General features: G+C 46.6%; 6 protein-coding genes and 1 non-coding gene across 7 annotated transcripts; 5 read left to right on the top strand and 2 right to left on the bottom strand.

Annotated features, from left to right (window-relative positions):
* The first annotated feature begins 79 nt into the window (after positions 1 to 79).
* Positions 80 to 2,851, top strand: F5Y00DRAFT_237477 (uncharacterized protein). Its single transcript, XM_048007819.1, has 2 exons — positions 80 to 1,498; positions 1,574 to 2,851. The coding sequence occupies exons 1-2, from the start codon at positions 653 to 655 to the stop codon at positions 2,453 to 2,455; spliced, it is 1,728 nt and encodes a 575-aa protein (XP_047864649.1). The 5' UTR covers positions 80 to 652; the 3' UTR covers positions 2,456 to 2,851.
* Positions 2,852 to 5,164: 2,313 nt separating this feature from the next.
* F5Y00DRAFT_237481 (uncharacterized protein) lies at positions 5,165 to 6,871 on the top strand. Its single transcript, XM_048007820.1, has 5 exons — positions 5,165 to 5,681; positions 5,914 to 6,472; positions 6,552 to 6,625; positions 6,686 to 6,748; positions 6,807 to 6,871. Exons 1-2 carry the CDS (start codon positions 5,558 to 5,560, stop codon positions 6,216 to 6,218), a joined length of 429 nt encoding a protein of 142 aa, XP_047864650.1. The 5' UTR covers positions 5,165 to 5,557; the 3' UTR covers positions 6,219 to 6,472; positions 6,552 to 6,625; positions 6,686 to 6,748; positions 6,807 to 6,871.
* Positions 6,872 to 6,975: 104 nt separating this feature from the next.
* F5Y00DRAFT_t93 lies at positions 6,976 to 7,078 on the bottom strand. Its single transcript has one exon. It is a non-coding gene; the product is annotated as a tRNA-Pro (tRNA).
* Positions 7,079 to 7,338: 260 nt separating this feature from the next.
* Positions 7,339 to 8,876, top strand: F5Y00DRAFT_80890 (sporulation protein RMD1). The gene has a single exon (XM_048014171.1). The coding sequence runs from the start codon at positions 7,471 to 7,473 to the stop codon at positions 8,704 to 8,706; it is 1,236 nt and encodes a 411-aa protein (XP_047864651.1). The 5' UTR covers positions 7,339 to 7,470; the 3' UTR covers positions 8,707 to 8,876.
* F5Y00DRAFT_80889 (glycoside hydrolase family 93 protein) lies at positions 8,877 to 10,790 on the bottom strand. Its single transcript, XM_048014170.1, has 2 exons — positions 9,928 to 10,790; positions 8,877 to 9,796 (listed from the first exon to the last, which is right to left on the bottom strand). The coding sequence occupies exons 1-2, from the start codon at positions 10,366 to 10,368 to the stop codon at positions 9,047 to 9,049; spliced, it is 1,191 nt and encodes a 396-aa protein (XP_047864652.1). The 5' UTR covers positions 10,369 to 10,790; the 3' UTR covers positions 8,877 to 9,046.
* Positions 10,791 to 10,994: 204 nt separating this feature from the next.
* F5Y00DRAFT_269957 (uncharacterized protein) lies at positions 10,995 to 12,118 on the top strand (the record flags this gene model as incomplete). Its single annotated transcript, XM_048012522.1, has 2 exons — positions 10,995 to 11,887; positions 11,944 to 12,118. Exons 1-2 carry the CDS (start codon positions 11,280 to 11,282, stop codon positions 12,116 to 12,118), a joined length of 783 nt encoding a protein of 260 aa, XP_047864653.1. The 5' UTR covers positions 10,995 to 11,279.
* Positions 11,926 to 13,125, top strand: F5Y00DRAFT_80902 (uncharacterized protein). The gene is made up of 2 exons (XM_048014172.1): positions 11,926 to 12,615; positions 12,712 to 13,125. The coding sequence occupies exons 1-2, from the start codon at positions 12,158 to 12,160 to the stop codon at positions 12,875 to 12,877; spliced, it is 624 nt and encodes a 207-aa protein (XP_047864654.1). The 5' UTR covers positions 11,926 to 12,157; the 3' UTR covers positions 12,878 to 13,125.
* The last annotated feature ends 552 nt before the right edge of the window (positions 13,126 to 13,677 follow it).

Consider the following 13,677-nt stretch of genomic DNA (forward strand, 5'->3'; position numbering starts at 1 on the left):
CACTAACACTAATCCCCTAACTTAAATTTACTTGGAAGCAGCTAAGCAAACATTTACATAGCAAAGTACATTTAGCAAAGTAGTATCCCGTAAACTGCCAGAACTGCCAGAACTGCCTAAGCCTCCTCAACCTTTTGCCCATTCTCCATTCTGCCCGTTCTGCGTTCTGCCCATGCGAAATCCCATGCTAAGGAATATCTCTTACCTTAGCAGCTTAGGTACCGTGTAGATTACAGATTACACCAAAGAAGTCCTACCCATTCAGCCATTCTAATAGCGGAAAATAATTATTAACTGCCTGAATTGTCGCCATCTTTTCTCTCGCCTTTTCTCTCGCCCCTCTCCTTTCCTTCACACCCTAGTCTATCATTTTTATTTTTATTTTCTCTTCCGCTCAGATGTCGCCATTGACTTCTTCCATAATATGACCCCTTCGTTAACATCATTGTCGCCGCAGTCGTCGTTGTGGACTTGACTTTGATAGTTTGATAGAAACGACGCCTATATGTGTCGGCGTTAAGTATCCTACCATATCTACATAAGGGTGTAGACTTATAGGATCGAGGTGCATATATCCTATCGACATTTTATCTTGGCAATACGAACATCTCGGTATTCTCGGACGCGTTTCGCACGAGTCGCAAAATCAAAAATGAAGCAACGAGAAGAGGATGTTGAATCACAAGCTCAGCTACTTTCCAAGGAGAGTCAGTCACCGTCGAGCGAAGAATTCGATTACGACGAACCCGAAAACAGCCACCAAAATCAGTCATCACGCCGCAGACTTCGGATAGAACAGAATCCTTTATGGCGCCGTATCCAGTCTTTCACGTTATCTGTCTGGGCGCCTTGCCGCAAATTCAGCCCTAAATACTACATCTTTGCCATTGTCGTCTCCTTACTCATCACGCTGTTCATCTTCAACCCCTATTCCCCGACAATACCTACCCAGCACCAGACAGACGTCGACGTGTCTCCCGGAACGCCAACGAGCAGTATCGTATCTAGTATCGTATCCTCCACGAAAGCCGCAGAACCCACCAAGAGTCCAACCTCTGCATATAAACCACCAAAGCTTAAGACCAAGGACAAGTATTGCACTACATGGCCCGTAGGCGAAGATGGCCAGTACGAATCCAAGGGAGCCAGCCGAACCGACAAGATCAAGATAGATAGCATTGCTCCTAAGGGTGGATGGAAGAAACCCGCGGGTATCAAGGTCATCGGTATGGTCTTTTACGGCCGAAAGAGATATGTGGACCTCTTGGATTGTTACCTCCAGCAAAATCTGGCATCGAATGGTGGCTACTTTGACGAGGTGTGGTTTATGGCCCACACTAAGGATGAAGACGACGTTGCCTGGATAGAAGATCTTGTCAAGAAGACCCCTGGTTATAAGATTGTTGGCAAGGGAAAATGTGAAGGCGCAAAGTACAAGTGCATGTGGACTTATGCCGTCGAGGACAAAACTATTTACGTTAAAATAGACGACGATATTGTGAGTAAACTTCTAAATTTAGCAGGAGAGACTTCCGGAGACTGGGACAAGTCGCTGACTGACCTAACTATTCAGGTTTATATCCACCCCGACGCCATCCCCCAACTCGTCCATACCCGCATTGCCCTACCTCACCCGTATGCCATCTCGTCGAATTTGGTTAACAGTCCCGTCACGGGAATGGAACAATACCACTACGGTGCGATTCACCCATTCCTTCCGGATCCGAGCAGCAAACCTTCGTTTCACGCTGCGGAGACGTGGCGCACTTCGGAAAAGAAGAAGTACCCTCAGGACCAACTGGTGGACGAATATAATATCATGGACATGGAACCGTCGTACCGCGGCCACCCTTGGCTCCTTATATCCGACGACCACTATGACCTACTGAAGACACCTATGGGCAAATACGACCAGAACCGCGGTTCCGACCCAATCGCATTCGGTTTGGCGTGGAAGTCGTGGGCTATCGGCGCGCAGCAGCAATATTCTCTCCTGTATAATCTTGAGCAGAATAAGATGCAACGCTATTTCTTCGGCCGAAATATCCGATATCCAGAGGGTGCTTTGGGGCCCAATGCTTCCGCGGTAGTCCTTCCTAACGGGGACGGTCCTGGTGGTGAGCAGACATATGATACCGGATACAACCGATACAACTTGAACTTCTGTGCCGTATGGGGTTCCGATATCAGGGATCAGCTACCCATTGCCGACGACGATGAGCAAGATATCACTGCAGATATTCCTAGGCGCATTGGACGGCCGTTCGTCATCGACACCCGCTCCGTGGTAGGCCACTTCAGCTTCTTCACCCAAAAAGACGGCATCAACAAGAGTGACCTTTTAGATCGATGGCGGGCATTCGCAAACGAGGCGGTCTGTACCGCGAAAAATCAGAAGAAGCCGTGGGATCCGATGTGCCCGGACTTCAAAGCCGAGGGTGGTATGGGACGATAACAGAAGCTTGGACGAGGAATCGGAAAAGAAGTTATGAGAAAAGCTAGCGGTGGTAATATTTCCTCACCTGATGTTCCATGACATTTTGCGTGGCGTTCCTGGGTTCTTGCATACGAAACGAAACCGGCCTATTCCGTACCGTACTATGAGACGTTTGAGGGAGGCTGGTAGTCGTGAATGGAAATGGAATTGATGATGCGCTGCATTTGGGAGTTTTATATATACGGAAGGTCTCATGAGAGGGTGGCGAGGCGTAGAAATATCGTGGAATCTTTGCATGCATGCGTTCCTCTTGTATATAGATGACCGACTCGACTACCTACCTAGGAGATAGGATAGGTCATGGTCATCTCGGTTACGCCGCGGATTAAATAAATAAACTAGCATTGCAAGAAATTTGTGTTTCCAGCAGCCCTTTTTTTTCTTTTTTAAGGGGGAAAACCGTACGTTGTGAAGAGAATAATATATAATAGAAAAGGATGATTGTACGCGCGTCCCCAACTATCGGACCCCGTTCTTAAACCTTGTTGCGTCGTTCGCAGGGGTTGGCTTGGGGGGCACCGGTGGCATGATAGGAACTCACCGATTCGTAGACCCGTAATCTAAACCTATAAATACTTCCAAAGTAAGAATTCCCGGCGCTGCGTCTAGGTTTATATATTCAAGGTTAGATAGATGCTGGTGGTTTGCGAGACATGATAGAAAAAGAAAAAAAAGCTCATGCAAGGACCCGACGAACTTGTGCAAGGATATTATGTAGGCTAGTCGGGACGCCTATCGCTGTAGATAAGAGGTATAGGTCTTGATGCGGCTCCGGGAGGTGGGGGTTTATCGTACAGGACGGGTCGAAATGCCGGGTGGGGGGTCCGAGGTTGGGGTGATTGGGTCGGAGGTAGGTACATGTAGGTAGCTAACCTACATGATAGGTCATGTTGCTTTGCATTTATTTATTTATTACCATACGTGCAGGTACGGGCGTTGATCAAGTGAGATTGATGGTACCGGGTATTGCGTTTAGATAGGTATTTATGGAAGCTGTGACGAAGCTAAAGTAAACAGAGATGAGGCTTAAGTTAGGTAAGCGAAGAGGCAACATCGAGAAACATTAATAAATAGAGCCGAAAAAAAGAATGGTTTGAAAAAAAAAAGTTGATAAAAGAAAAAGAAAAAAAAAAGTTGGTCAAAATGGCAAAATGGTCAGTCATATGGCAGTTGCGAATTTGCTAAATGGCCCAAACATTGTCCCGAGATAAATTTGAGAGATAAACGACTGAGCTAAATGTGATAGATGGCGGAATAGATTACCTGTGCTTTCGTTGTTACGATATATGAGGTTTGTTTGTTGAATCTTTGCATGTGCGTTGCGTACCTAAGTACATTTTGTAGGGTTCGTGCATCCCATTACTGCCACATACATCCTTTAATCTGTCCACAAAAACCAGGACTTCGTCAACGAGGTCAGGAAGTAAGGCGGTGATATTTCGCTGGCTGAAGCAAGGGTTCAACCTTGTGCGCCAGGTCTTCCAGTTTTGCCCCTCCGTGGACAGTATATCCAGGTTCTGTGTAAGGGTATCAGGTACTTGGTCAAGAAGGAAATCTTGGGTAGGCTACGAATCTGAGTAAATTGGTCTCCTGCTGCGGCGTCGTATACCAGTGTAAATATTCCCGAGAACGGCCATATATCTAGATAAACCACGGGTGGGAGCTCTTCTTAGTCCGGGAAATTATTTCTAAAGTTCTCACGGATCCAAGTATGAAAGACGTAAATGTTGACATCTAAAGGGTGTTGCCGGTGGAAGTCGTTCAAGAGGCTGAGATGTCCAAATAGCAGGGAGTGTGGTGCGATAGGCTACCTTAAGTCAACGAGTAATCGCCTTGAGCTTCTAGAACTCGCGAATAGTCGAGCCGTAAAGCAAAATACGACGTAGTAGATATAGTAACCACGGGAAACTTACAAGCCTCTGGGCCTTAAACCGTCTTATTCTCGGTCGATGTGTCAGCTCTTGATAAAGAAAACGAGCCACCAGAGCGACTGCAAATACTAAGCTACTAGAAAGTAGCAGTGTCATGATATCTAATAAGAGTCTCTTGCGGATATGCCTAAGGATGTATATGTTAAGTGATAATTGGATTAGGTTATATAGAATTATGATATGATAACATACCACTCCAGTTTTGATCTTGTCTTAGAACGGAGTTTATAGTCAATCAACTCCAAGGACCTACTTAGGAGCCCCAATTCCTCTAATTACGCTTCAGATAGTCGGGCTAGGTAGAAGGACTCCTAGTAATGCAATTATCGATCCTGATTCAAGCCTCAACTATCCTCGCAAGCAACTATGGGCGTAATCATGTATACCTCATCCTAAGTAATTGATATACCAAATACTGGGTATAAAGTTGTGCTGATATTTATGAGTAGTTGACTGGTAGGACCTATATTTCAGACCTAATAACTTCTCATACAAACCACAACCCTTCAAGTCTAGCTTACCAAATGCCTCACTTTATATACATGGCCTCAGATTTATAAGTGTCCGAGCTCGGATCTCCGATGAATATTTAGAGATTGAAACCCCCCGATTGTTTGTTGAAGGTTTAAATTAGCAGGAGCAAACGATGCTGCTTACGTGTACCTACCTACTTAAGCAATTGGATTCTCATTTGCAACTTACCAATTGTAACTTACAATGGTATAGGAATAGCATAGGTAACTTCCAAATAGCAGGGTGTTTCCTAGTTCCTTCCCATCTCGTGCGTGGGTTCCACCTTGCTGTCAATTAAGATAGAAACGGCCTGCCACGTGACTGCGCGTTTCTATGCATGTATGCGCCTGCTTCCCCAGGAAGTATCTATTCACAGAAATTCACGGCCCTTCTTGCCAGAAGCAGCTGCACACCTCTTCAGGGTTTCCTATTTTAATAATTTCCCATTTCTTATTCTGCCCAAGAGATCTGCTCACTCTTTTCATTTCTTACATCCATACTTCCATACATACCTACATACATTAGGTACACATGCCCATCAGCGCAACAAGTCTCCCCGGCACTATCACGAAACATATAACTACCACCCTCTTTTCGGATCTCGGATATCAACATCATGTCTACTCCTACCAAGTCTGCCGCAAATGACTCCGGCGAAAAGCTCCAGCTGAGCCAGCGCGAGATCGAGGTCATGGCCATGGCATTCATGTGCATCAGTGATGTCAAGGACGGCGTGCCTCAGGTAAGGAAGACCCTCCACCTCATTAGTACCTATCGCACACTATTTCACTATCTTCTTCCACCCCCAGTGATGTCATCGTGGATCCCTTGAAATATGTGTCTTCCTGTCTTCCTGTACATCTTAACTAAATATAACGCCCGTCCTTAAGACTGGACTAAGCTACACTATACCACGTGATATTAACCCTTGATACCTACTGAGAGCTAGCACACTAATCAAATAACGCGCGTAGGTGGATGCTAGGAAGCTCGCCAAGATCGGCAACTACGCCAGCGCTGACTCTGCTCGCCACATCTGGAGACCCATCCAGAAGAAGCTCATGGCTCATACCAGCGGTGAAGGCGAGAACTCTCCCTTCCCAGCCACTCCTTCTACTAGAGGCAGGGGTACCCCCAAGAAGCGCAAGGCCAACGGCGAGGCTGGTGAAGGCACTCCCACCAAGAAGCCCCGCGGCAAGAAGGCCTCCAAGGTCGCACCCAAGAAGGAGGAGTTCGAGGACGACATTGACGACGAACTAGCCGATGGCGAGGCTTAGGCGTGATCTTAGGGACGGATTTCTTCATCAGTGATATCTAGGCGTTTATTTCACTTCAGTCATTCCAAGAGGCTTGGTATCGGTAGCAGTCCCTACTCGGGTTTGATTTGATTCTATTCGACAGGAGGAATTACGTTTCAGCTGGCATGAGGCAGAGGGAATACCGGATTTGCAACTACGCGGCGTTGACTGGGGGCAATTTGCAGTGGCCACTACGGTTGGCAGGCACGATGCGCAGGATGGTGCTGCTGGACCTGCATTGAATTTGCAGTAGTTTGCGTTGATATTAGCAGCATACTAGAGAATTCTCTACAATCGAAGAGACTTGCGTACCACTCTCGATATTTATTACCCAAGGTCCTCTCGTAGAATTTAATGACGAACTGATTATTGCTATTATTATAGTTATGATAATATGGTAAGGATTTATGCTGTAGTCAATCTGATCAGTATATGTGATTACTTACTAATAACTAAACTAGTAAGCATTCGAATTGGCTGAAAGATGTATTTCCGACGGGTGTAAATAACTTCATTGGAGGTTAGTCGGGAACGGCCAATCTGTTAAAAATTACCTAATTTACATACTTTCGTCTTAAAATACCGGATGGCATAATTATGCATAAAAGCTGCGAAGGTTAATTTGCATAGTCTTGTTGGGCTGCTATTATAATTATATCCATTCGTATTAAAAAAAAACATCGCCTCCCCGAGAGATAAATCGAAAAAAGATAGGATAGAATAAAAGTAAAAAAATGGGCTCAACCGGGAATTGAACCCGGGACCTCTCGCATCTGCGCTTGGAAGCGTAGGGACTTCGGTGGCCCGAAGCGAGAATCATACGACTAGACCATTGAGCCGATTGCACCAGGGACCATAATCCTTGTCTGAATTCAGACTGGAGAACTCGCCTTGTTGTGAAGGACTGCGCTGCTATTTTGGTTCTTTTGTCTGCATTGGTAGGGGAGAAATAGTGCACTTGGCAGCTTAGGTACCTATGTACCAAAGTACTACCTAAAGTGCTAATGTCCTTAGCGTGAGCTTGAAGATGCGTTATCAAGGTTATCAAGGTTATCAAGGCAAAAATTTAGTGTACCGCTAATGCGATAATAAAATAAAATAAATTATTACTTCTTTACTTCTTTTTTATTGGAATCCACGATGAAGATAAATCCCACTCAAGCAGATTGAAAACATACTCGTGGGCCGCCAATCCCCATTCAATGGCCAAATTAATCAAATTAATTTCACCATGCGACCCTCACTGCAAAACGTAGTAGCTTCCACATTTCGAGGACTGCATACGGTAGCCCCTCTCTCAAGACCACAGCGATGCTTCCACCAACCCATCTTTGCTTCTATACCGCGGAAGCGTAGTTTCTTTACTTCGCATCGTTTACTTGCAAGTTCTACCAAGGATGGCGTTTCTACAACATCGGAAGATGATACTACCAACAGTTCGGAAACGCAACAGCAAAGCCCAACCCCGGCCTCCAAGCGCAAACCCGTTCGTGCCTCAGCGGCGAAGACTTTGCGCTTAGGACTTACTACGAAACCGCCTCAGCGCACCACTACTCCGAGGAAGGACACTACCGATTCTGAGATGGATTATCGCCGAACTATAACCTCTATATGCGTTGCGCAATCTTTCGATATGGAAGCTGTACAGGATATATTGCGCTTTCACGCCTTCGAACTGGATCCCGACGGTACCGAATTCGACCCCACCGGTGTTGTACATGCGAGAGGTATCAATAATGGGGACATATTTGTCTTCCCCTCCGGAACCGTGGTGGCTTGGTCCGTACCCACCGACGCTCTCATGACCCTTGCCACTAAGCAGCTGATTCGAGCTGCCCAGCTGCCCCATCTTAATCGTCTCGAGATGGAAGAGCTCGAATTCATACCGGATGAATCTCGCGACACTAGTTATATGAAGGGTGAAGTTGTAGTTCTGGGCACGAGGGCACAAGAGCTAGAGAATCACAGATTAGACACGACGCTTGCGAAAATCGCCTTCTCGAGTGGCCTAGCCAGAAGTCCTAAGCTGGCAGTGCTCGAGAACCAGGCCATTGACTATTTCCAAAATTCCAAGAACAGTCTTGACTTTATTGAAGGAGGCCTAGAGCATAAGCTGAAGCGCAGCGCCGTCTTGAAGATGACTGGCCAGCTCCTTAGCTTGAGATCGCAGCTGAATCACTACTCGGACATAACAGACCAGCTCCCCGATATGTTTTGGGATTCCGAGTCGAACCTGGAGAATTATTACAACCAGATCAGTACTATTCTAGATATACGGCAACGCATTGGGATTCTAAATAAGAAGATTGACTACGGGTTTGAGAACGTAAGTGTCTTAAGAGAGATGGTCAGCGAAAAGTACGGCCACCGGCTAGAGTGGATCATCATATTCCTCATCACCATTGAAGTTCTATTTGAACTGAGAAGGGTATATCGTGAGAGCATAAGCGAAGCAAGTTCGGAATAGATATCGAATGTCCTACGTATCTTTATGCGTGGGCAGGTAGGTGAGAAAGCTACCTTAGTAGGAAATACTTAAGAGGAGATACTTAAGAACACCACTCAATCCGTGCACTTGTCCATACAAGCTTCAAACGTACGAAAATACAAGGCGCTTTCTAAGCCAACGTATGAGTTCCCTGTAAGTTACTGGCAGAAAAGTACACTAGCTTGACTGCCTCTTATCTGACTGAATGGATTGCCCGTCCAGGAAAATAAGCTACAGTGAGTTGGTAATGACGACCGTAGTAAAGGAGCAGAGAAACAAAACAATTTATCTTTTACCATGACACGCCCTAACCGCCCCATTAGCCCTTGTGTATGCGTTTCCCAAGAGGTCTTCCTCCATGCTCGTAGACAGCCAGAAGCTCCTCTTGGCCAAGACTAATGATGGAGGGCCAGAAAGAAGGCGCCTTGTGGATAAACACGGGCTGGCTCCAACGTATCATACCTCCTTCTAAACCCTCGGCGAATACTGTTTTAATAGCGGCCTTTCCAGGCCACGCTGGCACATCCGCCTCCTCGTCCGTCATAAACACGACAGCCATTCCTCGATCTCCGTAGCGCTCGATCTGCGGCGCACCCGCATTGCGCCCGGGCTTGGGGCGGTATACCACGCCTCTCGATCCCCACGTGAGTCCTTCATCGTACGAGACGGCGTACTCGACGCTAAACGTGCCGTGCCTCGTGGTCTCGAACACTACGACTAGCGCATCGACGTCCTGCTGCTGTCCACTTGCCGCCACGCCCGCCGTGTCGCGCACGCTTACGATGCCCTGCATGCCGTCGCGCAGGTTCTCGTGCGACGGGTGGCAGCGCAGACACCGAGGCGGGCGGCTCCAAGTCAAACCTCCATCTCTAGAATCTACGCGGAAGGTCTCCTGGTCGTTGTGCGCTAGCTCGCGCGAAAACGTAAGTTGGATTTCCTGCCCGTCCCGGCCGCCAATGCGCATGAACGGCTCCCATAAGCCTAAGCCGTTACTGCTGGATGCGCTCTGCTCTGCGGCCTGGGACGCGAAGCGCCATGAACGCCCGCCGTCTTCGCTGCGGCATACCGTCTACGATTAGGTAGTTAGAGGATGTTTTATTCCGAGAGTAAATAGTAAAATAGTAAGACGAAAAAGAAAAGTATAAGTTTGCTCTGGCGATTGAAGATCCTAAGTGGTATGTAGTATGTATTAGTACTCACGATGCGGAAATGCGAGGGCCGGCTACCGGGCTTGCGGTCGTGGTTCCGGAACGCGGCGAGAACAACCGGGCCACTGCTCCCGGGAGCGGCCGAAGACGGCACCTCAATTAAGAAGCCGTTATCAATATCACCTACGCCGCGGGTTACTTCTCCATGCGGTCTGAAGGTGCGTCCGCCATCCACGCTGCGCGAGACTTGGAGGACGTGCTCGCGACGGCCGGGGCCTTGGAATCCCGTTGTTAGGCATAGTAGATGACCGTCTGAGAGCCGGCATAGGCGAGGGTAGGTCCCGCCTGTGGGGTGTAGGATAGTCTCATTAGCGTCGACTTTCCAGTGGATGGGGATGGGTGAAGATGCCGTATTGTTGTTATTGTTATTGGGGTCGCCGCTTAGGAGGGGGCCTAGGTGGCCTAGGATCTTCTGGGTAAGCCTACCGGCCATTAAATATTAAGGGGGATCTTATTAATCAGTCGAGGTTAACGGCCAGAGAATGGTAGGAAGAAGGGTCATATTCTATGTATTAGTATGATAATGTTTCGGCGTACACGCAATCTTCTCCACATATTTGTCTGGAATCTTGTCGCATATAGAGAGATATCATTTCTCCCCTTTTTTCCCGGTATTAAATACACTACGGGGTGATCGTCAACGCGGGAACTTTTAAAGAGCGCAAGGATCTTCCGTTTCGACGGCCGATGATAATATAACATGTGTATCTTCTCTGTTACCCATGCAGCAACGACTTTATGTATTCTATGTAATGCTAGAAGTTGTGGATCAAATGTTTCCTGACTTTTACATAATGATAGTTGATTGTTAGTTGATGGTTTAGAAGCATACCTATGTACCGAAACTAAACGCCGTGACGTACATGTATGAGATAACCCATTATAAAGCTTCCACGACGGGAAGAATAACTTCAAGTGTATGCATTTGACCGAATCTAAGCTTCATTTCGTTCTTGTTCCTTATTGCATACGTTGTGTAACCCCTATGTCCACTAAACATATCTTAGAATAGGCTACTACGCCCATCGATCCTGTTTAACATACATAGGTACATAAGATGTTCACCAACTCTATGTAAAGGAAGCCGCACTATAGAAGGAAATAAAATGCAGGTGCACTTCCAAGTCCACTTCAGTCTTCAATGTGCTCTCGGATTTATTTAACATTGACATTACATCCAACGTTAACATCACATTATCTTCCCAACCCAATATTACTCCAATCAACCCGTAAGCGTCGGGACATTTATTTCTAACAGGCTCTTAACTCTTAAACTACACCATTTACACCTCTTTTGAAAATCACATCAAATCCTATTTTTCTGTTCTATTGTCTTACGTTAAAATGATGCGTAAAATCCCACCAAGTGACGATGCTGATGCTGCTAGCACTCAGACTCCCAATTTCGATCAGTTGCCTGAGCAACTTGAACAAGAGATCCCTCAAAGAGCCAGACCGAATGCTCACATTTTACACCGGAAGTTTATAGATTTCAAAAAAAAGCTAAGCCGCTGTCAATGTCCGTTATCAGATTCGCCACCGCCTGAATCATCGGTACAAAAACCCTGCGTCGCGGTCCCGGGTAAGAGTGAAACCGGCGGCAGTGACAGCCACAGCTACAACTCTCAACGTAACTTAAGCTCAATCGGCCTTACTGAGTCAAAATATGGCTCCATAGGCGACAGTAGGAAATCGTATTCACCTACGTGGTATGACTGTGAAACCGACGAACTAGCCAAGGCTGTCCCACAGCCTCCCATATTCAGAAAGTGGCCGGATGAAGAGCTCCAGCTCCAGCGCGAGGTCATTGAAAAGTACGAAGCGGGAATCAGATTATGGACTAAGAAGAAGCTCCTCGACATGGAAGACACGATTACGGGTTTTGTCCCCGACGTAGTACGGACTTCGCTCTATGCTGGACCAGGATTTTATATTGGTCGTAAAGAAATAGGGTTCAAAGCATTGTAAATTTATGCCTCCTTTGAAGTGGACTAACATGTTCAAACAGGCACTTATACCAGATCGATTTCCATGGTTACTATGATATGGCTTTTCCCTTCGCTTCTCGACCCGAAGGGGCACCATACAGCTCCATGACCATCAAAGTGAAGCCCGCCTACACCTACATACGCAAGAACATCGACGAAGAGGAGAAAAAATTTGTCCAATGCCAGGCCGCCTAGAAAGAAAACCAGATAGGGCAGCATTTTTACTCGACCTTCATGAGACTCCCCTTTCCGCCGTATATCAACAAGATCGTGTGCATCGGACTCGGCAACTTCATCGCCCCGGACAGTGATGAAGAGAACGAGCTTCTGACTCTTTCTATGCTGAGGCATGCGGCCGTGCTGACCGTCGCCGAGACGCTGTTCAAGCGATTCGGCCGTTATATACAGATTATCGCGCAGGACGTTGACTATACCCCTGACTGCGCGATGGTACTATCCAGAAGGGGGTTCTTCATCAGAGGTCGAAATGGAGCAGGCGGATTCGCCGAGATCGACGACAAGACATTCGTGTTCGCCCCCTCTTCCAATTTCTGCCTCAAGGAGATCGTAGCGGATATCGCAAAACCCGCAGCTATGTTTTGGAGCACGGTTTTGACACCGGAAGAGAGCGAGAAAACAAGTAGGGCCCATCAACTTGTTACCTTCGGGAACCATATCACGTCTACATGGAAGTATGTGCCTCCCACTACCTAGCTTCATTCATCTTCTATATCCTGCTCGTCAGATTATTTCTTTGGGGTTATATACTTACAATAATATCTCGGTAGCTATCCTATCGCGGATGCCGATACACCCCGCGTGCAACTACTCGTCAAGGAGTACGATGTATATCAGTTCCCGTGCACCAACCTATTTGGATCAGTGTCAATATATGCCTTCAGAAGAACGAGCATGGTTAACATGAATCAGAAGATAGGACTTCTAAATAAATAGCTTTAGGACTGTATTTGTTATGGCTTGGAGGATAGGAGGTCCACACGGATATAGCGTTGGTCGTGCATAGCTTTTGGGCTGGTTCATATAATATTAGATGGCCGATGTGGTCACTAGCGGACGTAGGAATAGAGTCAGCTTTCTTGTGTGTTTACTAGATATTCTCCGAGTTTGAACTTGGTTGACTCGGTGAATATATAAGTAGCGGGCTAAAAGAAAATATAAATTCTAATACAAATTGTTAAGACGATCCAACCCTCGTACTGCATCACTCTCGAGGTGGACAAACAAAGCTTTGTCACTTTTTATGGAACTAAGCTCCGAATAATATTCCAGCCAGTCGAGTCCCAGTCCCATCGAGTCCATCGCTAGAGTTACCTCCTCCTCCTCCTCCCTCTTTCCTCCGACTAGCCCCGTATGAGGTATGTTTATTTACCCTCCAACCCCATTTAAGTATTTATTTTCTCTTCTTCTTAATCCATTCATTCCCCTCTCTCAATTGTAATACTTTTACAACAAAATAATAACCTCCACGATAACGCAAAACCCACCATCACGAGTTACGAATACATCTTCAATAACTAGCGGAACTACTTCAAACTGGAAGAAGCACTGCAACAGAGCTACGAGTATCACACTACAACACAACACAACACAACACAAATTGATTGGTAAAACACATCATCATCGATTAAGTCAGCTACGTCAACCTTTGAATTATCTCAACCAACCCTCACTTATCAACTATCTGGCATCTCTACAGTATTGTTTTATACACAAAGGCCACGCAACGCAACGCA

Source organism: Daldinia vernicosa (genome assembly GCF_022497035.1).
Source record: "Daldinia vernicosa strain CBS 139.73 unplaced genomic scaffold F5Y00scaffold_24, whole genome shotgun sequence".
In the NCBI taxonomy this organism is placed as follows: domain Eukaryota; kingdom Fungi; phylum Ascomycota; class Sordariomycetes; order Xylariales; family Hypoxylaceae; genus Daldinia; species Daldinia vernicosa.